This window comes from Lipophrys pholis (assembly GCF_963383615.2).
Source record: "Lipophrys pholis genome assembly, chromosome: 19".
NCBI classification, from domain to species: domain Eukaryota; kingdom Metazoa; phylum Chordata; class Actinopteri; order Blenniiformes; family Blenniidae; genus Lipophrys; species Lipophrys pholis.
Genome location: NC_137647.1, coordinates 21,343,753 through 21,367,839, shown reverse-complemented (window position 1 = coordinate 21,367,839; position 24,087 = coordinate 21,343,753). Strand labels below are relative to the sequence as shown.

Here is a 24,087-nt window from a genome sequence, read left to right as displayed (position 1 = left end):
CCTTGGTGGAGTCACTGACAGTTAACCAGCCTTATAAGACAAGAAAACGGAAACATGGTTGTTTCATTATTTATGCTTGACTGTGAAGACAGCAAAACATTATCTAACATTCAAATGTAACAGTGCATCTTCCTTGACATCCCTATGCCACTGCTCAACCTGATCAGCACCTACATCTGTAACAGCTGCAGAGGATCTGGATGGTTCAGGCACTGCTGCTTGCTCTTCCTCAATTACAACGCTTTCATGAATCACCTCTTTTTCTGCCCTACCCTCATAAAACCAGTTGTTACCTTTTCACACATGAAGAAGCATGTACCTCAATGAAGTCAGTAGGAAACATGTTTGTGCAGACAGGACATTCCTGCATAGCTGCTGCTGAGAAATGTTGAGAAGTTACAGGTAAGAAAATTCTTTTTTCAATGTTTATGTACAATATACTCAGAGAAGCACAATATTAAGAATCCTTACATTTTATATCTTCAGGCTCACTGGTATCCACATTACTCAGGTCATTGTCACCTTCGTCCATGACATGGCAAGTCTTGATATGTTCTGTCAGGAGCGGAAGTGGAGCTACCACTTCACTCTTTTGACATTTGGCTTTTTTTGGCATGGTACTGAATGCTTTATCAGTTAAGTCGCGGTTCCACCGCACTTTCTGTGCCGGAGTGTCGCGGGGCGGCTTTTGAAAAAAAGTTGTGGATGTTAAGGAAGGATTGAAAGAAACCGCGACCATCGGCTCAGATTTTCTGCTATCCCTCCGTTGAGGTACCTAGCACAAAGGAACGGGTCTGCGAGGAGGAGCGACAACGCAGCCGTCTGCTGATTGGTAGAGACGATCGTCACTCTCGAATATCTAAATATGTCATCGGCCGTAAACCCTCCGCTTTGCGCTCACAGGTTGTTTTGTTAACTGGGTTTATTGAAAAGTCGACGCGTGACACAACATGGCGGTCTCTTAACAAGGTACAGACGCTCCTCCCGGGAACGGGAGGAGGAGATTCAACAGGAGCTGGACGCTGCTGTTTACAATGACAAACGTTAACCTGAGTCACAGAGAACGACTCTGACGGCCGCTGCCGTGTTCTTCGCTGGCCGCGTCTCCGAGTCGCTCCACGTGCAGCGAGTTGAGCATCAGGAGAACCTGGATTCTGTCAAAAGGTGTCGCTGCAAAGCAAAAGTACACAAAGGGCAGGAAGTGGTGAGGAACCAGAAAAGACCACAGACGCTGCACAGCGTAAAGCCTGCACTTATGTATGGTACTGAGCCTGAGAGGAAAAAAGGCCAGGAGGTCCAGATTTTGGGGATCCGGGGAAATGAACGTAAAAAGGGATCGAACATCACACAGCTAAACGAGTGGCATGCAGAGAACCAAACAGCCCGTCAGCCACGTCAAACTGGGGTCAATAGTCCCTCAGTAGCTGGTAAAGGGCCGGCTCCTTTAATAGTGAATAAACAAACTCGTTTTCCTTTCCTTGCTCAGCTCTCACTCAGTCGCTCAGCTCTGCTCACGGCAGAACTTTGCCTTGATTGACGTCATCGCAACCATGCAGCCAATCACTTGTGAGGATATAGGACGGGGTCTGCAAGCTGCGGGTCTTTAGCTTCATTCTGAAGCTCCACTTAACTTTGATTTGGTGGAAAGTGACAACAACAGCTGTTTTGGTCGTAACGTTTGCAGAGCCCCAATAGAGGATCAAATCCATTATGTGAAAGCAGAGAGGGACACTCAGGCAGGTATGGCGTCTTGTCTCCGCCCACTCAGTGAGTGAGACAGCAGCCAGCGGTGAGGAGGAGAGTGTGTTGCATCGAGAAAACATGTAACCATGAGTGACACCCGCAAACGAATTTGAACACACCGAGAATAGCAGAAGACAGTGCCTTCACTGTAAAATAAATAAAACAGCATTCAGAGCAGGTTCCACCACAAACCTGCACGGACACGTCAGTACTCAGCTGATTCTGTTCTGTGGGTTTTGTAACAGAACAAACGTATTTGCCAGGTGAGGCTAAAATGCGAGGCGACAAACTAATCTAAAATACAAGACGTTTGGAAGTCAAAAGAACCGACTCTCTGAAAAGAGCTGAACTTCCCATCACTACTCTGCAGCCACCACATGCCTTTTGTTTGTTTGGATAATAAACCACCTAAAAAGACTCAACTGTTCTCTGCATTTTTGGGGTTTAAATGCAAAACACTACGAAACACAGTTGATAAGTATAGAGAAGGGCTTAACAGTATGAACAACACTAATTTAAAAAAGAAAAGTTACAGAGTCTGATATCCACAGGAGGAAATGATCTCTGTGAATTTGTGGAGCACTTTGGTGAGATGAGTCTGAGACTGAAGCTGTGTCTGCTGTTGACCAGGACATCGCAGAGGACTGAGAGACATTGTTCAGGATGGAGCTCAGTTTAGACTGGATCCTCCCCTGAGACCTCCTGTACACAGTCCACCTCCACCTCCACCACGTCACTGGCCTCTCTGGTGAGTTTGTGGAGCCGGTTGGTGTCGGCCACCCTCAGCCTGATGCTACAGCTTCAACAACCTAGAGCATCGTGCTCACAACCACAGACTCATAGAAGACCTTCAACATGGTGTGACAGATGTTGAAGGACCTCAGCCAACTTAAAGGAATAGAGACGCTTTGGCTCTTCTTGTAAAGGTCTTCAGTGTTCCTCACCCAGTCCACTTTATTGTCACAATGGACCCCAGGTACTCATACTCCTCTGTAACGTCCACACTAGTTCCTGAATGGAGACGGTGACACAGACACCCTGTTCCTCCTCAGGTCCACCACCAGCTCCTTGGTCTTTATCACATTGAGCTGCAGATAGTTCTGCTCACACCAAGTGACAACGTTCTCCTCCCTCGCTCTGTACTCAGTCTCATCACCCCGAGGATACATCCACCTACTGCTGGGTTCAGTGTGTTTGTTTGCCTCCTCCTGTGAGGAGCTGACCTCCTCTTCTTCACTGAGGACGTGTGTCAGTGACAGAGACATGATGTGAAGAGAATCTCTTTAGTTTAGCAGCTGTTTCTTCACACTGCAGCTGAAACACTGAACTGAGTCACACACTTACTGAAATGACAGGGTGGGATTTCTGCTAAAAAAAAATAAAGGAGGAGGAGCAGCTGTGTTCAGGTGATCTGAGTTCCAGTCAAACCAGGAAATCATGACGTGTCAAGTCACTGTGTGAGTGCAGACTCCAACTGACAGACGACTGTCGGAGAAGAAGAACCAGGCGAGTGTTTGTCCACCTTTTATCATAACGTCAAAGTGTGGGGCAGCTTCTCTCTGTGGGAGTCAAACGAAATGGTGTGTGTGTGTGTGTGTGTGTGTGTGTGTGTGTGTGTGTGTGTGTGTGTGTGTGTGTGTGTGTGTGTGTGTGTGTGTGTGTGTGTGTGTGTGTGTGTGTGTGTGTGTGTGTGTGTGTGTGTGTGTGTGTGTGTGTGTGTGTGTGTGTTGAACAGGTTTGTCCTGATTCTCTCTGCCTGACTCATCATGTGTGACGTGGATGAAGAGGAGGACAGATCACAGTCAGTGGACAGGTAAGAGACGTCAGATTCTCCTGCAGAGTCGACATACAGAATCCACAAAAACAGCAAACAGAACAAAAACTCCTCCACCAGGCGACGGTGCTCCAACCACCTGGAGAGTGTTTTCTGGATTGTGCTCCAGAGCCTCCTTGAGGCCTCCTGAAAGTCTTTCTCCATGGCCTCATTGAACTCCTCTCATGTCACAGATGTTGCTTCAGCAACTGCTACAGCTGCAGGACTTTCAGCCAACAATACCTGTCTGCTTAGTGCCAACCAGGCCCTGAATGGTGTTCACCATCATGTCCATGAGTTGCCGCCATGACAGGCACCAACAAGCTGCTGGCCACTGCTGAGCATAACCACTTCCTCAGTGGAAGTCTTGAACAGAGTCCACTCTGACTCCATGTGTCCACCCTCCTCTGGTACATGGGAGAAACTCTCACGGAGGTGGATGTCGTCTGCTTGCCTTCCCACCATACCCTTGCAGGGATTTCTTACCCCATAAGGATTACATGGCACTATTTATTTAGTGCAGTCCGCACACAGGGCACCAATTATGTTGGGTTTTGGCAGTTTGGCTATCGATAATAATTAATAATTGATAATTCATTCATTCATTCATTCATTCATTCATTAAAGATATTTATGAATTATTGTATTGAAAATTGTATCTGTAATCAGATACCTCAGCAGCACCACCTGTTCAACAGGAAATGATAGCCAATTCAGTTATATCAGTCTCATAGGATATACTAAACTATTAATTTTGAATGAGAATTAATAGTTAAATTAATTACAATTACCAGAATTAACAGTAAAGCTTGAATGATTTTGGAGTTCTTGACACAGAAGAGGTCGACATTTCATTCACCTTTGTGCTCATCAATAAAACAGCAAGTATGATTCCAAAAATTATATCTATTTATAATGAGAGAGAGAGAAACTACTCCTAATATCATTATCAATAGAACTCAATCACTGTAATAGAATCAACACATCTTAATCAAAGTTAAACAGTTCGGTGCATAGCATCACGTTTAACTAATCGTCTCATGTAATGCCCAGTTGTTTGTCGCCACATCCTTAATGTCCCTGAAGAAGGAGTTTGGTTGTTGTCCAGGGAAGCTGGTGGCTTCTGTGACTGAAAGCAAATCCGTGCTAACTCTGGTTGACTGCGTTGAGCAGGCTGGGAAGAAAGACGAAGCTGAAGCTGATGATTCAGGAGTCTTTCTTTGCAGCGTCCTGGTTGCTCCCTTGTCCAAACCCGAGGAGGCGGGTCGCTCGGTCTGTGGTGGCTTTTCCCTGTTTGTTGAGGAAAAGCACCAAGAGGTTCTGTGAGGTGTCGTTTACCAGGTCTCATCCTGGGGAAACTGATACGTCTTCCCTTGTCATGACCTTATATCACGACATATGAAGATTGTCTTTCCTTAGAAAATAGTCAACTTTCCTGTGGTCTTGTGAGATCCCAACACCCTCACTTAAGGCTTTTCCACCAAAAGGAACCAGGCGCCAGTTCTTAAATGTGCACCGCCAAAGAACTGGTTGTTTTTCCATTGTCAACGGAGCCAAGTGAGAGCCACGTCATTGTGTCACTCCAAAGCGTCGTACGTCACTGATTTCACCAATGAAGCGCCCATACAGGTAGAAGGAGACGGACTGTAATCATCGGTTTGGTCCGGGATGAAGACCAAAGAGCGAGAAAACATTGCGTCTCCTCGTCGCTCTATTGGTGTTTTTTTTAACATCCGTCTTGCTTTAGTCCGGAGCCCCGGAGTGGCCATAGAGGAAAAAAAAAAAATAACAATGCGTGTATGAGCTTGGGTCTTATTTTTCAACATTTCGGCGTTACATAGTGAATTTCTGCTCCTTTCACTTTATTTCTGGACGTGTCTGAATCAAAAGCTTGTATGTAATTTGTTTTGCAGTTGCTGATGAACCAAAAGTATTGCTTCATTATAAAGAAGTTCTGTGTGGTAGAAAATAATAATGGGGCTTAGCGGAGTGTAAATCAGTCCGCATGCGGACCTCAGAACACGAAACAACCTGGAAGTGCAGTTAGTTACAATGTTGTTCCGATGAAAAGCGTGAAAAAAAAAACGACAATGGAAAACTGCTCAATTATAAAACCGACGCAGCTCAGAGGACAGAGCTGGAGCATGGCAGGACTCTCGAGAGCCACGGCTCTGCGATCGCGGATTAAATGATCTCGTTCCCACGCGTTATTATTATTATTTTTCTTTATAACCACTCCGGGACCACGTGTTCGCTGTACATTTTAGAAAGCCAGTTCAGCGTCTCTTCAGCCTCGTAGGTAGCGATAACTCCGCCCCCAGCTGATGACGTGTCAGGCCCCGGTCTGGCTCCGCTCTGACCGAGCAACGATGTGGGACCAGCATAGCACCCGTTCAGCCCCTGATTGGCCGGGGCTTTGGTGGTGGAAAGACAAAGAAGCGGTGCCAAGTCTGGCCCTGGCTCCGAGCTAGACCCTGGTTCTTTCCGCTGGAAAAGCCCTCACTGCTTGGTTCTGCCGGGTATCTCTTCACCTAAGAGTCCAATACCCAGTTCAGGTGGAATAACAACTAATTTGATCATTGACCTGAGACCTAAGGAGCCTTGAAACCACACACACACTTATGAGCATTTTTGTGTGTGCGTGTGTGTGTGTGTGTGTGTGTGTGTGTGTGTGTGTGTGTGTGTGTGTGTGTGTGTGTGTGTGTGTGTGTGTGTGTGTGTGTGTGTGTGTGTGTGTGTGTGTGTGTGTGTGTGTGTGTGTGTGTGTGTGTTCGCACGCGCAGAGGTCAGAAGCTGAGACACACAGCAGAGACTTCAGTGTCCAGCGGGTTGTCTTTGAAAAGTGACCAGTCCAAAGAATTTACACCATACTTCAGTGCTGAACCTGAACCTTCAGTCACAAAGTAAGAAACTCTTTGTTTTCTTTTATTTCCTCAAAACCAGAGTGAGAGATGTTGTGCTCACTCTAAGATTCACTTCCAGGGTTTTGAAGCAGTGTGAGAGTTGAAGCTGGATCTTTGTGTCTTCGCTGTGTGTTGTGTTGCTCAGTAAATGTTGCTTGGTGCCACAGAGAGAAGAAGAGGAGTGATGATGAGGAGCAGCAGCCGTCCTGCTGTGCTTTGTGTGAGGACGTCCTGAAGGATCCAGTCTGGTGGAGCTGTGGACACCAGGTCTGCAGACAGTGCAGCAGCTCACACTGGGACCTGGGTTCTTCATCAGGAGCCTCCTGCTGTCCTCAGTGTGCAGAAAGATCCAGAAGCAGAGCTGCACCAAGTAAGAGTGGACATGTGTCTGCTGAGGGACTCGTCTGTCTTCACTGGACTTGTTGTGTTGTAGAGATGTGGAAGCTTGCTGTTTGTGTGAAGTCTGATTGTTGTTGTTGTCTTGGAGTAGGTGCTGGTCTGCAGCAGGTTCTCGAGGAACATAAGAAGAGTCTGAGGAGCAGGTGTGAACGTGTGACTGAAGGAAATGATGAACCAGGAGGAGGAACCCTCCTCAACAGGATCTACACTGAGCTCCACATCACAGAGGGACACAGTGAGGAGCTTCAGAGGGAACCGGAGCTGATGCAGCTGGAGACAGCTTCCAGGAAGGAGAGCCTCCATGACACTGCCATCAGGTGTCAGGACATCTTCAGAGCCTCAGCTGAGCAGCACAGACACGTCCGAGTGGTTCTGACCAGTGGCGTGGCCGGCAGTGGAAAAACCTTCTCGGTGCACAAGTTCACTCTGGACTGGGCCGAGGGCCTGGAGAACCAGGACGTCAGTGTGCTGGTGGTGCTCTCCTTCAGGGAGCTGAACCTGATCAGAGAGCAGCCCTACAGTCTTCTCATGCTGCTCCATGTTTTCCATCCAGCCTTACAGAAGGTGACAGCAGAGGAACTGGCTGTCTGCAGGCTGCTCTTCATCTTTGACGGCCTGGATGAAAGCAAACTTTCTCTGGACTTCAGCAGCTCCCAGCAGGTGGTCGACGTCTCACACGAGTCTTCAGTCAGCCTGCTGCTCACAAACCTCATCCGGGGGAATCTGCTGCCCTCGGCTCAGGTCTGGATCACTTCCCGACCCGCAGCAGCCAATCAGATCCCTCCATCCTGTGTGGACAGACTGACAGAAGTGCGATGCTTCACTGACGCCCAGAAGGAGGAGTACTTCAGGAGGAGACTGAGTGATGAGGAGCTGAGCAGCAGAATCATCTCCCACATCCAGACATCCAGGAGCCTCCACATCATGTGTGGAATCCCAGTCTTCTGCTGGATCACTGCTACAGTTCTGGAGCACATGTTGACCACAGGGCAGAGAGGAGTGCTTCCCCAGACCCTGACTGACATGTACTCCCACTTTGTGCTGGTTCAGACACACACGAAGAAGCTCAAGTACCATGAAGGACATGAGACGGGTCCCCAGGAGCTGACACAGGCTGACAGGGAGGTTCTTCTGAAGCTGGGCAGGCTGGCCTTAGTACATCTGGAGAAAGGAAACATCATGTTCTACCAAGAAGACCTGGAGGAATGTGGTCTGGATGTGACTGAGGCCTCGCTGTACTCTGGAGTCTGTACTCAGATCTTCAAGAGAGAGTCTGTGATCTTCCAGAAACCCGTCTTCAGCTTTGTCCATCTGAGTGTTCAGGAGTTTCTGGCTGCAGTCGACTTGTTCCACTGTTTCAACAACAGGAAGACAGACGTACTGAAGACCTTCATTGGAGAGGACTGGGAACAGATTATTAATTTAAAACCAAAGACTGTTGCTGACAAAATGTCAAAGTTTTTCAGAAAATCGGATGCTTTCCCATCTTTGGCCAGCTTCATGAAGACAGTCCTGCGGAAATCCCTCAGAAGTCAGAACGGCCACCTGGACCTTTTTGTCCGCTTCCTTCATGGCCTTTCTCTGGAGTCCAACCAGAGACTCTTAGAAGGTCTGCTGGGTCGGACAGAGAGCAGTCCAGAAACCTTCCAGAGAGTCATCGAGAATCTCAAGAAGATCAACAGCCATGAAATGTCTCCTGACAGAAGCATCAACATCTTCCACTGTCTGATGGAGATGAAGGACGTCTCAGTACATCAGGAGATCCAAGAGTTCCTGAAGTCAGAGAACAGATCAGAGAAGAAACTCTCTGAGGTCCACTGCTCAGCTCTGGCCTACATGCTGCAGATGTCAGACCAGGTCCTGGAGGAGTTGGACCTGGAGAAATACAACACATCAGTGGAGGGACGATGGAGACTGATCCCAGCTGTGAGGAACTGCAGGACAGCTCGGTGAGTCCACATGTCATCATGATCACATGTCTCAGTGATGTTTGTAGAAAGTACTTCCTGTAGTTCCTCTGTGCAGATGTTCCCCAATGATCTGTCATGAAGAAACATGTGACTCAGCACTATGTGTCAGACTTTGGATGTACTAATTATATTCATTCATTCATTCATTCATTCATTCATTCATTCACTCATTCATTCATAACATACAATACCCTTGTTTTTGCTACATATATTATTTGCAGTTACCACACTGATCCAAATACTTTCCAACTGTTATTAGATTAAACCAGCCTGAGCAGCTCTATCTAGACAGTAACATGATTTCCTAGATTAAACCAGCCTGAGCAGCTCTATCTAGACAGTAACATGATTTCCTAGATTAAACCAGCCTGAGCAGCTCTATCTAGACAGTAACATGATTTCCTAGATTAAACCAGCCTGAGCAGCTCTATCTAGACAGTAACATGAGTTTCTAGATTAAACCAGCCTGAGCAACACCCCGGGGCCCGAGGCCATTGGGCCCGGACACCGTCACCCCGGCGGCCGGCAGCCCCCCAAACCCAGGGAGGCCCCAGCAAACCACCCCAGAGAGCCACGCCCCATCCCAGAAAGCACCAGATGGAGAGTGTAGAGACGTGGACCTCCATGTTCTCTCCTTCACGTCCACATGAAGCCAAAGTCAAACTCAGAGAAGACAATCTGAAGCTCTGAGCTCCAACAAAGTCCTCATAACAATGTCCTGTCCTCTCTGTGTCCCATTACAGACTTTGTGGCTGTGAACTCTCTGATTCTCACTGTGAAGTGATCTCCTCAGCTCTGAAGTCTGACCCCTCCCATCTCAAACATCTGGATCTGAGTGACAACAAGCTGAAGGATTCATCAGTGAAGGTTCTGTGTGCTGGACTGGAGAGTCCAAACTGCAAGCTGGAGACTCTGAGGTCAGTTCACTGTCTGAAGTTAGACTCTGTTGAAGTCAAACCACTGAGAGGAGTTTAGGAGGATCCAGATGTTGGAGGTCAGAGATGGACGGAGCTCTGCAGCATGTTAGTGATCAGCATGTTGATGAGACTCTTCTCCTCCTGGTGGCTTCAGCTGTTTGGACTTTACATTTCTAAACTCTTCCAGTCTGAACCTTCTTCAGTCTCAATGACTTCAACATCAAACTTTGTCCTCTAATCTCACTTCTTTCTCTCTTTATTCAGGTTGGAGGACTGCGGGTTGTCAGAGATCAGCTGTTCTTCTGTGGCCTCAGCTCTGAAGTCCAACCCCTTCCTCCTGAAACATCTGAAACATCTGGACCTGAGTAGGAACCAGCAGCTGGATTCTGGAGTTGAGCAGCTGTGTGGTTTTCTGGAGAGTCCACTCTGCAGTCTGGAGACTCTGAGGTCAGACTCCATGTGTGAGTTTGTGTGCAGTGAAAGTTGTGTTGACACTAAAGGTCAGACATCAGGCTGATATGAGATGATCCACACCTAGGATCTCCACGAGAAACTGAGACTTCTTCTCTGTGGTTCAGTCCTGTGACTGTGGAAGAGCTGTGTGGAGCTCCACATTTCAAAGCTTGGTAAAAGAAGCAAGGTGCTGCGGTGGAGAATTCACTGTCAACCACTGACATGGTCCATGTTGACCTCTCCTGGATGAAGAGTCACACTCTGTGTGTGTGTGTGTGTGTGTGTGTGTGTGTGTGTGTGTGTGTGTGTGTGTGTGTGTGTGTGTGTGTGTGTGTGTGTGTGTGTGTGTGTGTGTGTCCTCTAATCTCACTTCTTTCTCTCTTTATTCAGGTTGGCGTTCTGCAGTTTGTCAGACATCAGCTGTTCTTCTTTGGCCTCAGCTCTGAAGTCCAACCCCTCCCTCCTGAAACATCTGGACCTGAGTTACAACCAGCAGCTGGATTCAGGAGTTGATCAGCTGTGTGGTTTTCTGGAGAGTCCACTCTGCAGTCTGGAGTCTTTGTGGTCAGTTGACTGTCTGTTACTGTTGTAGAAGGAGAAATATTCGTGATGTGAGACTCTGATCCTGCAGTGAGAGATGGACTGAGCTCAGCAGCTTGTTACTGATGTGTGTGCACATGAGGAGTGTGAATGTTGTGCTGACATGAGGATGATGAGTGTGATGAAGATCCACAACAACAGAACAGCTCATTGATCAGGACACAGTAATGTGGAGCTGCTCATTTCTCCATCAACACATCTGATTGGTTCTCCTCATTCATTCTGCTGCTTTCTCTCTTTATTCAGGTTGTGGAGCTCCAGTTTGTCAAAGATCAGCTGTTCTTCTCTGGTCTCAGCTCTGAAGTCCAACCCCACCCACCTGAAGGAGCTTGACCTGCGTTACAACAACCTGCAGGAGTCAGATGTGAAGCAGCTTGTTGGTCTTCAGGAGAGTCCAGACTGCAGCCTGCAGACTCTCTGGTCAGTAGATGTTGGAGTGAGTCCATGCTGCAGATCCAGAGTTTGACTGCTCTGTGAGGCTGTGAGAGGAGAACGCTGAGCAGCTTCAGGGTTGGACAGCAGAGGACACAGTCAGCCAATCAGAGGAGCCTCAGGCTTGTTGTGTTGGTCTGACAGTGGTGGTCCTTCATGAGCTCTGAGCTGCTGCTGTGGACAGGACTGAAGTCCTGACTGCTCCACAGAGACTCTCCTCATCACCTCTCATCTCTCTGCAGGTGGAGGTAGAGCAGAGAGGACGCTGTGTGTCCTGAAGATCCACTGAGGAGAGCAGAGAGGACGCTGTGTGTCCTGAAGATCCACTGAGAGCAGAGAGGACGCTGTGTGTCCTGAAGATCCACTGAGGAGAGCAGAGCCTCATCCAGCAGTGAGTGACAGAGGAACCACCAGAAGATCTGCTGAGTGTCAGTGGTGCAGTGTGAAGAGCTGTGAGAATCCAGCATCGAACAAGGGTTCTCTGGATGTGACGCACAACCATTACTGTGTAAACTGAACCTCATACTCTTCTTCCTGGTTTCCTTATCTTCCTCTTTCACAATAAAATGATTCTATGTTGTATATCTTGTTGCCCTTGCTTCCTGTGGCTTCTCTTCCTGCTGTCGCTCCCTGAAGCAGCTCCTGTGTGGAAGAAGACCGAGGCCACAGCACTCAGCTCACATTTCCAGGGTCGGACTGTTGATGCAACAGAAACAGAAACTCTCAATGTGCGCTCAGCCAAGCTGGAGATGTTCTCTGTGTGTAAAGCGTGTTGAAAGGTTTTGTCAGGACTGTGTGTAAAGAGTTCTCACTGCTTTCTTTTCCTTTCTGGTAAATAACCATCTTGTCTCTCGTTGTTTGTTTCTGATTGGAAACAATAAAAACACAGAAAGACAAAATCTGCAGTAAATCTTCATTGTTTTCTTTCAGACTGAAATGCTCCTTTTATCAAGAGATTAGTTTTTAATCCCAGAAATGGATGAAATATTGGAATGATAGCAGAGTTCTCATGATGCAGTTACTGCAGGACGTTCCTGAAGAACCTCTGCTCTTCACAGCTGGATTGAAAACGTCCTGTAAAGGGGTCGATCGCCCCGTTCACACCACAGACCGTCCAAAGGCTGAGTAGTATTGTACTTTTCTTTAATGAACTGCATCATCATGGTCTTTTCCTGCTGGGAATCAGAAACTACCAGCTCAGGTGCGCATGGCTCTGGCGAGCTCTCTGCTCGTGCGCACTGAGGATTATCTGCTCGTGTCATGGCTGTACGTAGTGCGTGCTGTACGCAGTGCGTGCTGTACGCAGTGCGTGCTGTACGCAGTGCGTGCTGTACGCAGTGCGTGCTGTACGCAGTGCGTGCTGTACGCAGTGCGTGCTGTACGCAGTGCGTGCTGTACGCAGTGCGTGCTGTACGCAGTGCGTGTTGTACGGAGTGCGTGCTGTACGCAGTGCGTGCTGTCCTGCCGGCGCAGCCTGAACACCGGCCGGAGGAGGAAGCGCCAGCTGTGTTTTTTTCTACCGGCATTTCGGGAACAGAGCCCAGCGCTGCACGCCACCATGCTCCTTCTCTGGGCAGAGAAATGCCAGGCCTGGCACTCGATAGCAGCTGTGAGCACCGAGAACATCAGGAATGAGTTTGGCTGAGTTTCCTGAAGTGACAGTCCCTACCCTCTCAGCCTCCATCGTTAAACATGGAGTGGAACATAAATCCTCAGGGCTGGGCCGCCAGTTTTTGCTCGCCCTCGCCGGCTGGATGGTGCTAAGCTGGCGATTGCTGAGGAGCAGTTTGCCACTATGGAGAGACTGGGTATCGTGCGGCGCTCCGACAGCCCATGGGCCTTGTGGGGATTTTCGGCACCTCAATAATGTCACATGATCGGACCCCTATTCCACACATCCAAGACTTTTTTCTAAGGTGGATTTGGTGAGAGGCTACCACTAGGTACCGGTTCATCCGCTTGACGTGGTCAAGACTGCAGTGATCACGCCATTTTGTCTTTTTGAGTTTCTATGGCTGCCGTTTGGTCCGAAAGGTTTTTTTTGTTGTTGTTGTTGTTTAGAAATATTGATTTCAGGTTTTGTTTATTTTTAATTAAGAGAAAGAATATATCATTCAAGAGGGCTGGTGTCTTTGAAAGAGGCAATGTGAGAATAAATAGTTTAATACAGATGTGTTTGATTTTTGGGAGTCATATTATGAAATGAACTCAGTGATAATTTGAAATTGTGTAGATCTCTGTTAAGTTTAAAAAAAAAAAACATTGAAAGGAAAGATAATTGAGGATTACAAAGTAAAATGAGTGAAATGTGAAATGATAAGAAGAATGACTTTTTCATTGTTTTTTGTTTGGTTTTTCTTGTTTTGTATTATTAATATTATGGGTTATTTTATGGATTCTACAGGTTCGGCAACAATAAGCTTGTCAATATTGCTGGGAGAAGATACATCAGTGCAAGTATGTACAATAATTCTTTGTAAGCTGTAATGCACACAGTTCAAGTGTTGTACTGTAGTCTGTAACCAAAATATACTATTTATTCATTCATTCTTTGTCATTTTCAAAAACCAAAACACAGAGTTGGGCTGCGTCGTCAATTCAACCCTTGTTATTACAAACTGCATGAAAAATACAGAAAAAATTGAAAACTACTTTCAAAAGGAATCTTCCAAACAAAGTCTTTCATTCTGTGATAAAACATGCAACCTGTTGTGTTGAAAAAACTCTGGAGAAAAGATAGAAAGAAATCACTAAACTGGAGAATGATTCAGAGTTCATGACAGATGAAGTTAAGATATGTGTCTTGGAGAGTTGAGAGAAAGAAGTGAAACACAGAGGATTCACTATCACACTGCTGATCGTCACAGAACGAGTTCATGAAGACGCCAAAAACACACTGAAAATATGTGGGATTGAATCAGACATGGAGAACTTCTTTACCATGTCAGCAGTTTTGTGTGTCTTTTCAGTGATGAACTAACTGCATGTGGGGGGAAAAGGCATTTGGGTGAAATAAGCGAGACACCGACGTAGATAAGTGATCGTGCTCAATTCTTCCCATTCATGATCTAAATGAGTTAAATTTTTTTAATCAAATTTTTCAGATCTTCCGAGATTGCAAAATCTCATGGTGTTTTATTCATCTGTGATAAGCAGCATATTGGTAGGAACTGTTGTATGCATGTATGTGGGCAGGGGGAAGACTTAAAGAGAGGGACCACTGGTCTAATAAGTTATTAGAATCTGCGTCTATTACATCATTACAGCACATGAATAGAACACATGACACTGCTGAGCAAGAAATCAGAAACAGAACAAACATGTCCCCACAGTGCCTCCTGCTGGTCTATTTTGGAACTGCACTTGGTGTGTTGTTCGCAAACAAAAGGCAGTTTAAAAGGTGAAAAATAGCCAAGTGCAGAGTGATTGTGTCTATTGATCTGGAACCAAACAGGATGTTTCCGGTAGTGACAGCATAGACAGGAGGCTGCAGCTGTTATATGGAACTTAAAGTGGTAATTCAACCTGGAAGACCAACCTCCAGCCATCATCCAACCACCGCTGGTCTCCAGCCACACCCCCACCCACACCCCCACACGACAGCCAGGTTCTGCCTTATACGCCCTCACGTTCGAGCCTCGCCTGTCACAGCTGCATGGCTCCACCCCTCCTCCACTGGGTCTCGCCTCTACGCCGCCATCGACGCTCATCATCCAGCCCGCATCCGTACCCAACCTGACTGTCTGTCTCATCCTCCTCATCTCGCCTCACCCAACCGGTGAAGCAGAACGCCGCCACCTCTGAGCTCGGTTCTGCAAAGGTCTCTTCCTGTTAGAGGGAGTTTTCCCCCTTTCCACTCCCTCGCGCGTGCTCACATGGCTCTGGTGGGTTTCTCTCAGTTTAAAAAGAATCGAATCGCCTCCTCGCCTCGGGCCTCATCCTCATTCTGACCACCACCAGTGTCCAGACTCCGGGGGGGTGGACTAATCCTAGATCAGCGTGTCCATGCATCCATTACTCGTCGCAGTCTTCTGCCTGGGTCTGGGAGCCAAATAACTTTGTAAGCCAGTAAAGCTGTTCTAAGGCATCCCCGTGTTTGAGTCTTCGCAGGTGGAATTAGTGACATAAAGGTATGTTGTGCTAATGTGGAGTTTTAATGTGAAAAGTTCAGGTAAACATGAGCCAATCAGAAATCATTGACGGCCATTAATGTGCTTCGTTCTACACGGTGTTGCCACAGTTACCTTGAAAAAATAATCAAATTGCTGATTGATAGTCACTCACTTAAAAAATAACTAAGTTACTTTACTGATTACATGCTTTTAAAAGTACCTAAGCTAGATTACAATTACTTTTTAGTTACACTAAAACACTCTCCACCGCCTCAACATAAAAATGACAACTGGTTTTGCCAAAGGAGGGGCGGAGCTTCTGCCAATGTATCTTATTACTCAGGAAAATGACCAAAATAGCGTCTCTGCAGTTGTGTTGTTGTTGCAATGTTAAGGTTTAACGATGACGTTTGTTGTTTCCGATTCTTTCGTGTTGCCTGAATGAGTTGGCCTGTGATTGGCTGAGAGTGGAGAAGGGGGCGGGTCATGCGAGCATGCGAGACTGCCTGTGTGTCCAGAACTGCCGGTTCTTTTCAATAATATATAGAATATAGAATAGAATTTATTTATAGAGCACCTTTCCCAGACATGAGTCACGAGGTGCTTAACAGCACTAAAGATAGAAAAAATTAAATTAAAAATTAAAATTAAATGATTATTGAAAGTGTAGAAGCAAGAAGAAAAGAAAAACATACATGGTTATACAGAAAAGTAAAATTGAGCACCATTGAGCAGCTACAAGACAAAGGCCTGCCGAAATAAAAATGTCTTTAACTGCTTCATAAAAACACCACAGGAGTCAACACATCCCAATATAGTTTCTTTACAGACAAGAAGCTTGTCCTGCTGAACGCAACAATAGCAACGCCCGGTGACTTGGAGAAGTAACTTTAATCTGATTACTGGTTTGGAAATAGTAACGTGTTACATTACTTGTTACTGAAGAAAGTAGTCATATGTGAGTTGTCTGATTATGCGGATTGTGTAAACAAAAAAATGTAAATTCTTAATTATAAAATTAAAAGTAATAAAACATACCAAGTCCAACAATCAAAAACTACCTGGGTTGTTGTCACGGGATTGTTTTAATAAGTGTCACCTAATAGAAAATATTCCTCTTATATATATATTATAAAACGCATTATTCATAGATTACTAATTGAAATGTGCTTTTTGGCTTATTCAATTACTTTACTTTATTGGCATAACTGCATCAAAACAATGTTGACCGAACATATAAATACAAACATTCTGATTATGTTGATTGTGTCAAAAAATATAAATAAAATCACACTATCTTGGCCAAAGTTTAAATGTGCATGCGTGTTAATAAGACAACAAACACCAGCTGACAGGAAGAAGCTTCTTCTGAGAAATCTCAACACAACTCACTTTAAGTTTTGCTTTCCTGACAGAAGGAAGGGGCCCAGTTAGGGGGGGCATGCACATACCGGGCTGCGTTGAATAGTTCAGTTTAGCTGTAACTCACTAACTAACTGGTGAATACTTCCCGGTGAAGGTCAATCATATACAACTTATGCATTTGTAAGTAAAATGATTTCTTTTTACTCAAGTTTGTTTCCGGTCCTTCAGTGTCACTGCATTACACCGCCAGTGGTCGTTGCTCCCGAGTCTCCTTCATAAAGGCCACCTAGTGTTGAGTACTTTCGTTTTCCCTTTCCTTTCTCAGTCCCTCCCTCTGCTCCCGTCTCCTCTTAAAGCCTCTCGGCAGCGGGCTGCGTGCAGTGACATGGCAGGGGGAAGTTCTGAAAACTCTTCTACAGCCGACAGGTGAGTTAAAAAGCCTAAAATCTTTACCGATCGCTGATATCCTAGAAATATCTCCACGGTAACTTACGAACACGTCAGCTCGTCTTCTGCCAGCAGTGTTACCACTTCTTTTTTACTACAATCCGAGATGTTGACATGATATGTTGTTATAAATGCTGCACAGTGATAAAGCGTGATGGAACAGTGTGTGTCCATGTAGTTGAGTTATTGAATTAAGTGCAGGGTTACAGTGTGTTTGAAAAAAATATTGAAAGAAATCGTGGAATGTTTTATGGTAAATGTAATATGTAATATTTCCAACGTGTTTACAGTCAACGGGTCAGGTAAGCAGCAAAAACATGGATCTGAAAATATAACAAAAAGTCAAATGTGATTAGGTCAGTTTAAGAAACACACCTGTCAACATGCCAAAATTAAATAAATACACCATTAAATAATTAATAATGATGAGGATGATAATAATATTACTGTTATGATTATCAATAATTATTTATTTATTATTATTATTATTTCAATAAATTCATTAATTCAAATTTGAAAAAAAAATATATATATAAAATTTCACTCTTTAATGATGTGATGTCCGTCATAGTCAGTGGGCAGAGCTAACACTAATCTAGTCAAATCCATTGCTTTGGTCTGAAGGGTTTCAGAATATGACTGCTATCTCTCATCACTCAGGCATCCAGCAGGATGAAGGCTTATCGTGTAACAATAATAACTATTGTTCGCTATGCGTTGCTACAGCGACGCGTTAGTATGCAACACCTTGGGATGCTCAGCCAAGCTGAGCGTAACGTCACGTGCAGAAGTTAGAAAATAAAAGTTCCACCCCTGTTTGGTTTGCTGTCACTTTTTCTCAATTTGATTTCCACATATATATATATATATATATATATTAAAAAAAAGAAACATGTCACTTTAATCTGCTCACTTTGTCAAACCTTTTTTTTTTTCATTACGCTGGAAGAAAACCCAAGATGAAGGATTTAAAACTTTACAAGTACCAAGAGGAAGTAGTCCAACGAGCGCTCCAGGGAGAAAATATCATCATTTGGCTCCCGACTGGCAGTGGAAAGACCCTTGCTGCTGTGCATGTGACCCAGAAACACCTGGAGGACACCCCCAATGCTAAAGTGGTGGTCATCGTGAACACGGTAAAGAAAAGCACAAAGAAGAGAACGATTTTCTCACAACTGGTCAAAATCGAGTTTTTATGCCATTTTTCTTCTCCTAGGTTCACCTTGTTAATCAACATTTCGCTGGGGAGTTTAATCACCTGCGACCGAAATACGCCGTTTTGCCAGTGAGTGGAGACACCGACGAGAAGGATTTCTTCGGGATGGCGATACGCGACAAAGATGTGGTCATCTGCACGGCGCAGATCTTGTATAACGCCATGGTCAACCAGGAGGAGGAGAAACACGCCGAGCTCTCGGGTTGGTGAACGCAGCAGGTGGTGCGGTCATGCGTGTCGTCATGCGCGTCGTCATGGTTGTCCTCTGCTTCCAGACATCACTCTGCTGGTAATCGACGAGTGTCACCACACCCATAAGGAGATGGCGTACAACAAAATCATGAGATGCTACATAAAGAAAAAGCTGGCAGGAGAAAGGCGGCTGCCACAGATCCTGGGTCTCACCGCGTCACCAGGCGCGGGGGGCGCAAAGACCCGGGTGGAGGCTGTGGAGCATGTGCTGGAGGTCGGTGTTCAATCTGTCAGTCCGTTACCCAACACGCACTTCTACGACTCTTTATCAACGCTGGTGCTTTGCTCCGCTAGATTTGCGCCAACTTGGATTCAGCTATCGTTTCCACTGAACACTTCGCCTCTGAACTGAGGGAGAAGGTCCCGAGGCCGGTGAAGATATACGACATAGTGGAGAAGAGGCCTGAGGTAAGCATGAACGTACATACAGTTTCTACACTCTTGTTCTGGGTTCTCCTGCTACGGAAACTTCTGCCGCCTTTGGGTCCCATCATCTGTGCGTCCCAGGAAGCCCCCCTGGACGTGGCGCCGGTCCATCACAGGGCAAACACGCAGGGCACCAGCCACTGCTCCACCCTAATCACCCCCAAGAACCAATTCAGTGTGACAAACACAAAGACAGTTTTCATCTCTAATGTCCTCCAGGATCCATTTGGGGACCACTTGAAAAAGATGATGAAGCAGATCCATGAGTTCATGACCCCTCCTCAGGACTTCCTTCCGAGAGAGTTTGGCACTCAGGACTATGAAGCCGACGTGGTCAATCTGAAGAAGCGTGGTAAAGACAGTTCTCTGTCCTGTGTGTGTCCAAATAGTCCCTCCTCTCCTGGGGTCCAGACAGAACATACAAAACAATCATCACAGTGCAAAAAAACAAAAACAACAATACAAAAATCACTTATCAAAATAAAAAACAATAAAATAGAGAAAAGCAACATGCCCTTCTTGTATCACGTGACATAACCTCCCTCTATCCAATAATCAAGATTGTATTATGGTGTTGAGAACAACATACCTTCTTAGTCTCTTTTTAAAACCAATTTTTCCCTTAATATCACGAACCACAACTGGAAGATTGTTCCAAAGCACAGTTGCCCAATAGAATACAGTCGTCTTCATAGAGTTAGACTGAGGGAGGGGTATAGTGATCTGTCGACGATTCGCCCCTCTGCTGTAATGTGAATGCGTATTTAAGCAGTAAATTATATTATAAAGACATTTAGGAGTCTGAGTGTTAATAATTCTGTGAAAGTATATTAATATATCAGCAGATAGTCTAATACTAGATACTTGACAATCAGCCAAGCGAGACGTTCATGCATTTCTGCAACAACCACGGACCCGTCTTGCAGCCTTGTTTTGAGCCACTTGTCATTTCCTTAGAAGACAGTTGGATGCAGCAGCCCATACAACTGAACTGTGATCTAAATGACATTAAACCATCTGCTGTGGTGGAAAAACCACAAATTTCTGAAAATAAACTACAAAAAGCGCATTTCTACCACTTTCCCCTGTGCCTCGAACCACTGATATAATCTCAATTATCACAAGGTTTCAATTGAAATCAGGGGAAAAGAAGCTGCCAGGTGAATAAATAACCAATCAAACTGAGAATGAGCTGCACGAAAAACTTTACTTTACCGTGTTCGTTTTACAACATTCGCATAACATGGGATCTGGGTTTTAGATTATTTAAAGTCATTCAAGGCAGATTGTTGCTTTGGTAACTTAACATGATCTGTGTTGAGTTCCCCTGAACGCTCGGATGTGCGGGTCCCTTTAAATATTGTCGCCGCAAGGAATTGTGGGGCAGCATGATCTGGTCTCCTTCGAGCCTCTTTTTCTCAGCTTATTGAGAATTCAAATGTTCCTTATCATGGCCGCCACTTTAAACACTTCCGAGGGTGAAGGAGAAGGAGATAGGGAAGGAGATAGGAGGGACTATTCAGACGCACCCTCAGTTATAAAAGTGTCTCCTTGTGATCACAATGTGAATTCATTCACACTTGCAGTAGAGTGTGAATCAAATATTCTGAGGAAGCCTCTGTGCATTACTTGTGTATCTTTTCAGGAATATGTGCCAAGAACAGGCTGTTGGCACAATGTGCCGAGCACCTCAGAGAGTACAACGACGCCCTGCTCATCAACGACACTCTGCGCATGATTGATGCGTATCACTCGCTGGAGGTTTTCTACAAACCAAAGTATGACTCAGTCATTGACGGAACCGATGTCTTCCTGGTGGAGCTATTCGTTGGTAAGAAGCCACAATTGTTTGCGGTCGTTTTCTTCATTCACTGTTGTAGATCACGGTGATTTCCATTGATTGCCTCTGTGACGCAGACAGTCGCGAGAAGCTGAAGCGACTGGCAAACACCTCTCGCTTTGAGAACCCAAAGATGGCCAAGCTCGAGAGCACTCTGCTGAAGAAGTTTGGCTCGGGCGTGGCGTCAAAGGGGATCCTCTTCTCCAAAACGCGGAAAAGCACCCACTGCCTGCAGAACTGGGTCTTGGAGAACGCAGCCCTGCAGGAAGCGGGCGTCAGGTCCGCCATCCTCACCGGGGCGGGAATCGGTTCCTACAACATGACTCAGGTGTGGCGTCAAACCTTCTTCTGCAGCGACCCCTTTATTCCCCTCCTCGACGCGCGTGCTGATTCGCCCGCTTGTCTCGCAGAGCCAGCAGCAAACCACGATCGACAATTTTCGCCGGGAAAAGCTCAACCTCCTGATCTCCACCAGCGTGGCCGAAGAGGGCCTCGACATTCCCGAGTGCAACCTGGTGGTCCGCTACGGGCTGCTCACTAACGAGATCGCCCAGCAGCAGGCCAGCGGACGGGCCCGCGCTGAGGGCAGCCACTACTCGGTGGTCGCCCAGGAAGGGGGGCGCGAAGTTCACAAGGAGCGCGTCAATGAGCGCCTGGAGGAGCTCACCGGTGAAGCCATCGCTGTGGTCCAGGCTATGGAGCGCCACAAGTTTCGCCAAAAGGTGCAAAACTTCCGTCTTTGGCTTTCCAGAACAACGATCCGATCCTCCGTCGGTCAAGCTCCAATAAAAGTTGATCCAAAAAAGAAAGAACTGGTCTGACGTCAACTTTTTCCTTTTTTTTTCTCTCGTGTCTCCAGTTAGCAAGGCTTCAAGAGGAAGCGCTCCTTTCCAGCAAACTGAAAGAAAAACTGGCAGCTGAGGAGAAGAGTCGCAACGCTGCTTCCAACATCCACCTGTTGTGTCAAAACTGCTTCACGCCCGTTGCGCACGGCGACGACATCCGAGTCATCGACAACACGCACTACGTCAACGTCAGCAACAAATTCAAGTGAGTGGACCTTCCTCTGCAATCCTAATTCTGGAATAAAGGAATGTGTTGTATCTCTAAAAGCTTCTGGTCTCTGCTCTCAGGGAACAATACAAACCTGGCCGACAGATGACGCTGCCAAAGGAGTTCGGGGACTGGGATCCCGGCTGTAGAATCGTATGTAAACAGGACAACTGCAACATGGTACGTCGGTCCTTCTTGCTCAGTATCAACACGGCTTCTGTCTGCGTGTCCTGCACTCTGACCGTTATTCTCCCCGGCAACTCACAGGAATGGGGATACGAGATCAATTACAAGAAGAGAGCGGTGCTGCCCAACCTCGCTATAAAATACTTTCTGTTGGAGACTCCTCATGGCCGAACGACCGTGAAGAAGTGGAAGAAAGTTCCTTTCGCTGTGAAGGAGTTCGACTTCGAAGAGTACTGCCAAGAACATTTCCCGGACCTCTTGGATTGAGACGCCAATGTCGGATCTCTCTGCTCTTGTTTTTGTTTTGTTTTCAAGCGTGTCACTTTTGAACCATTTTAAACAATCATGGTACTCTTGCTGTTAAAATATGAACACTGTCTTTTTACAGGGGTGCACATGCTGACTCCTCCATTGTTCTGCCAGGCCAGTGTGGGAACCAAGTGCCTCATTTGAGCTTGTTTGCTGGTTACTTGTTGCATATTTAGTCAGCAACTCAAGCACAAAACTCTTCTCTCAGATGAATTGTAAGAATTAAGATTATTTTAAACTTTATATTATTGTGTGATGATAAGAAATATTGTCGTTCATATGAACACGACCAATCAAACCTTCTCATTCAATGTTTTTAAATGTTTTAAAAAATGTTTTAATGACATTTGCTCACTGACGGCATCAAAACTATGAATGAACTCATTGAATTATGTAATAAACAAAAACAAAGTGTGAAATAAATCAAAAACTGTTTTATATTTTAAATTCCTCAAAATTCCAAAAGCATTTCTGTGAGGTTGATAGATTAACCAAAGCCGCCCCTAACTCTGAATGTGCATATATATTATGATGGACCGGTTACCTCATGGATAAAGTGGGATTATGGATGAAGGTAGTTGGCAAATCAGTCTATTGCAAATATTTCTCAAGCCACTAGGTGTCAGTGTTGTTTAGCAATACAACAGTATGGAAACGCTCCATGTTGGCACAGTTGTTCAATTATGGGACACTGACGTCTTGTGAAGTAACATAAATGAGTCTGAACAAGGGGAAAGAATGACTAAGCAACACATTAATCCCAGGCAAACCTTCCTGTTGACGGAACGGCAATAGATTTCCAGCTGCATTGGTACATTTTGTCAGTAGGATTCAGACTGCGCAGCCTGAAGAGACCTTGAAATAACATGCACACACAGGGAGAACATGCAAACTGCACATACAAACTGAGGGAATTCTCACTGTGAGCCAAGAGCACTCGCCATGAATAAACACCAAGCGCTTGCATATGTGCAGGGGTTTGTTGTTTTGGCTGCTTTTTGTGGTTGCCTCGTTCAATATGAATCCAAAAACTTTTGATAAGAAAAGAAAATTTTAAAATTGTACCCACCAAAACAGGATGTAAAGTCAGGTATTATCTGTGTCAGGTGTTGCATAGAGTTGTAGAACTCGCTGCTCAGTGTGCCAGCTGCTGCCTAAACATTTACTGTTTCACTACGTTCCTGTTTACCAGAAGAGGTTACTAGTGGCTGTAATCAAGTATTAATTAACTTGCATGACACATTACAATCAAATCGTAGTATGATTTTCAGAAGGAAATTGTAGGCATTCATTACACACAACAGAGCCAGGTGACACACACAACTCACGAATTTCACCGTGAAATCCAGATGTTTTAATAAGATTACTGAGGCCTCAGTCCTCTCACTGCATGAGCTATTCAAAGTAAAACCTTGATTTGTCAGTGGTGCTCCAAAGTGTTTTTTTTTTAATTATTCTTATTTAAAGAGCCTACACCATTTACTTCCTGCTTTATCTCCATAAACCACAAACAAAAAGATCAGTACGAAAGCTTTGAAACTTAATAATATGTCAATCCGGGGCAGGATATCAGTCACCAGGGTGTGGCAGGATGAATCAAGAGGATTAAACCGCAGCTGTGGACAGACGAAGCTACAGGAGGCCCTGCGTT

At 45.7% G+C, this 24,087-nt stretch overlaps 2 protein-coding genes across 8 annotated transcripts; both read left to right on the top strand.

The window, feature by feature from the left end:
- Nucleotides 1-284: 284 nt before the first annotated feature.
- Nucleotides 285-12,137, top strand: LOC308124928 (NACHT, LRR and PYD domains-containing protein 3-like). 7 transcript variants are annotated; one of them, XM_080488326.1, is made up of 11 exons: nucleotides 285-402; nucleotides 3,128-3,249; nucleotides 3,479-3,556; nucleotides 6,340-6,459; nucleotides 6,627-6,829; nucleotides 6,950-8,807; nucleotides 9,572-9,745; nucleotides 10,010-10,192; nucleotides 10,589-10,762; nucleotides 11,045-11,218; nucleotides 11,473-12,137. In XM_080488326.1, exons 3-11 carry the CDS (start codon nucleotides 3,510-3,512, stop codon nucleotides 11,480-11,482), a joined length of 2,943 nt encoding a protein of 980 aa, XP_080344452.1. In that variant the 5' UTR covers nucleotides 285-402; nucleotides 3,128-3,249; nucleotides 3,479-3,509; the 3' UTR covers nucleotides 11,483-12,137. The 7 variants fall into 7 exon arrangements, 5 of the variants coding, with proteins under 5 accessions (XP_080344452.1, XP_080344451.1, XP_080344450.1 ...); XM_080488325.1 differs by having other exon boundaries at nucleotides 3,140-3,249; nucleotides 11,045-11,222; nucleotides 11,521-12,136; XM_080488324.1 differs by having other exon boundaries at nucleotides 3,099-3,249; nucleotides 11,045-11,222; nucleotides 11,521-12,136.
- A 4,901-nt stretch (nucleotides 12,138-17,038) lies between these two features.
- dhx58 (DEXH (Asp-Glu-X-His) box polypeptide 58) lies at nucleotides 17,039-23,858 on the top strand. Its single transcript, XM_080488328.1, has 12 exons — nucleotides 17,039-17,133; nucleotides 18,104-18,290; nucleotides 18,371-18,572; nucleotides 18,646-18,836; nucleotides 18,917-19,030; nucleotides 19,268-19,400; nucleotides 20,694-20,879; nucleotides 20,966-21,216; nucleotides 21,299-21,610; nucleotides 21,748-21,938; nucleotides 22,022-22,121; nucleotides 22,209-23,858. Exons 1-12 carry the CDS (start codon nucleotides 17,093-17,095, stop codon nucleotides 22,392-22,394), a joined length of 2,094 nt encoding a protein of 697 aa, XP_080344454.1. The 5' UTR covers nucleotides 17,039-17,092; the 3' UTR covers nucleotides 22,395-23,858.
- The last annotated feature ends 229 nt before the right edge of the window (nucleotides 23,859-24,087 follow it).

Coding starts and splice junctions, on each gene's coding strand:
- dhx58 (XM_080488328.1), top strand. CDS start 17,093: ATGGCAGGGGGAAGTTCTGAAAACTCTTCTACAGCCGACAG. Junction 18,837..18,916: donor CTGTGGAGCATGTGCTGGAG/GTCGGTGTTCAA, acceptor TTGCTCCGCTAG/ATTTGCGCCAACTTGGATTC. Junction 20,880..20,965: donor CCTGGTGGAGCTATTCGTTG/GTAAGAAGCCAC, acceptor TCTGTGACGCAG/ACAGTCGCGAGAAGCTGAAG.
- LOC308124928 (XM_080488323.1), top strand. CDS start 3,510: ATGTGTGACGTGGATGAAGAGGAGGACAGATCACAGTCAGTGGACAG. Junction 9,746..10,009: donor TGCAAGCTGGAGACTCTGAG/GTCAGTTCACTG, acceptor CTCTTTATTCAG/GTTGGAGGACTGCGGGTTGT. Junction 10,193..10,588: donor TGCAGTCTGGAGACTCTGAG/GTCAGACTCCAT, acceptor CTCTTTATTCAG/GTTGGCGTTCTGCAGTTTGT.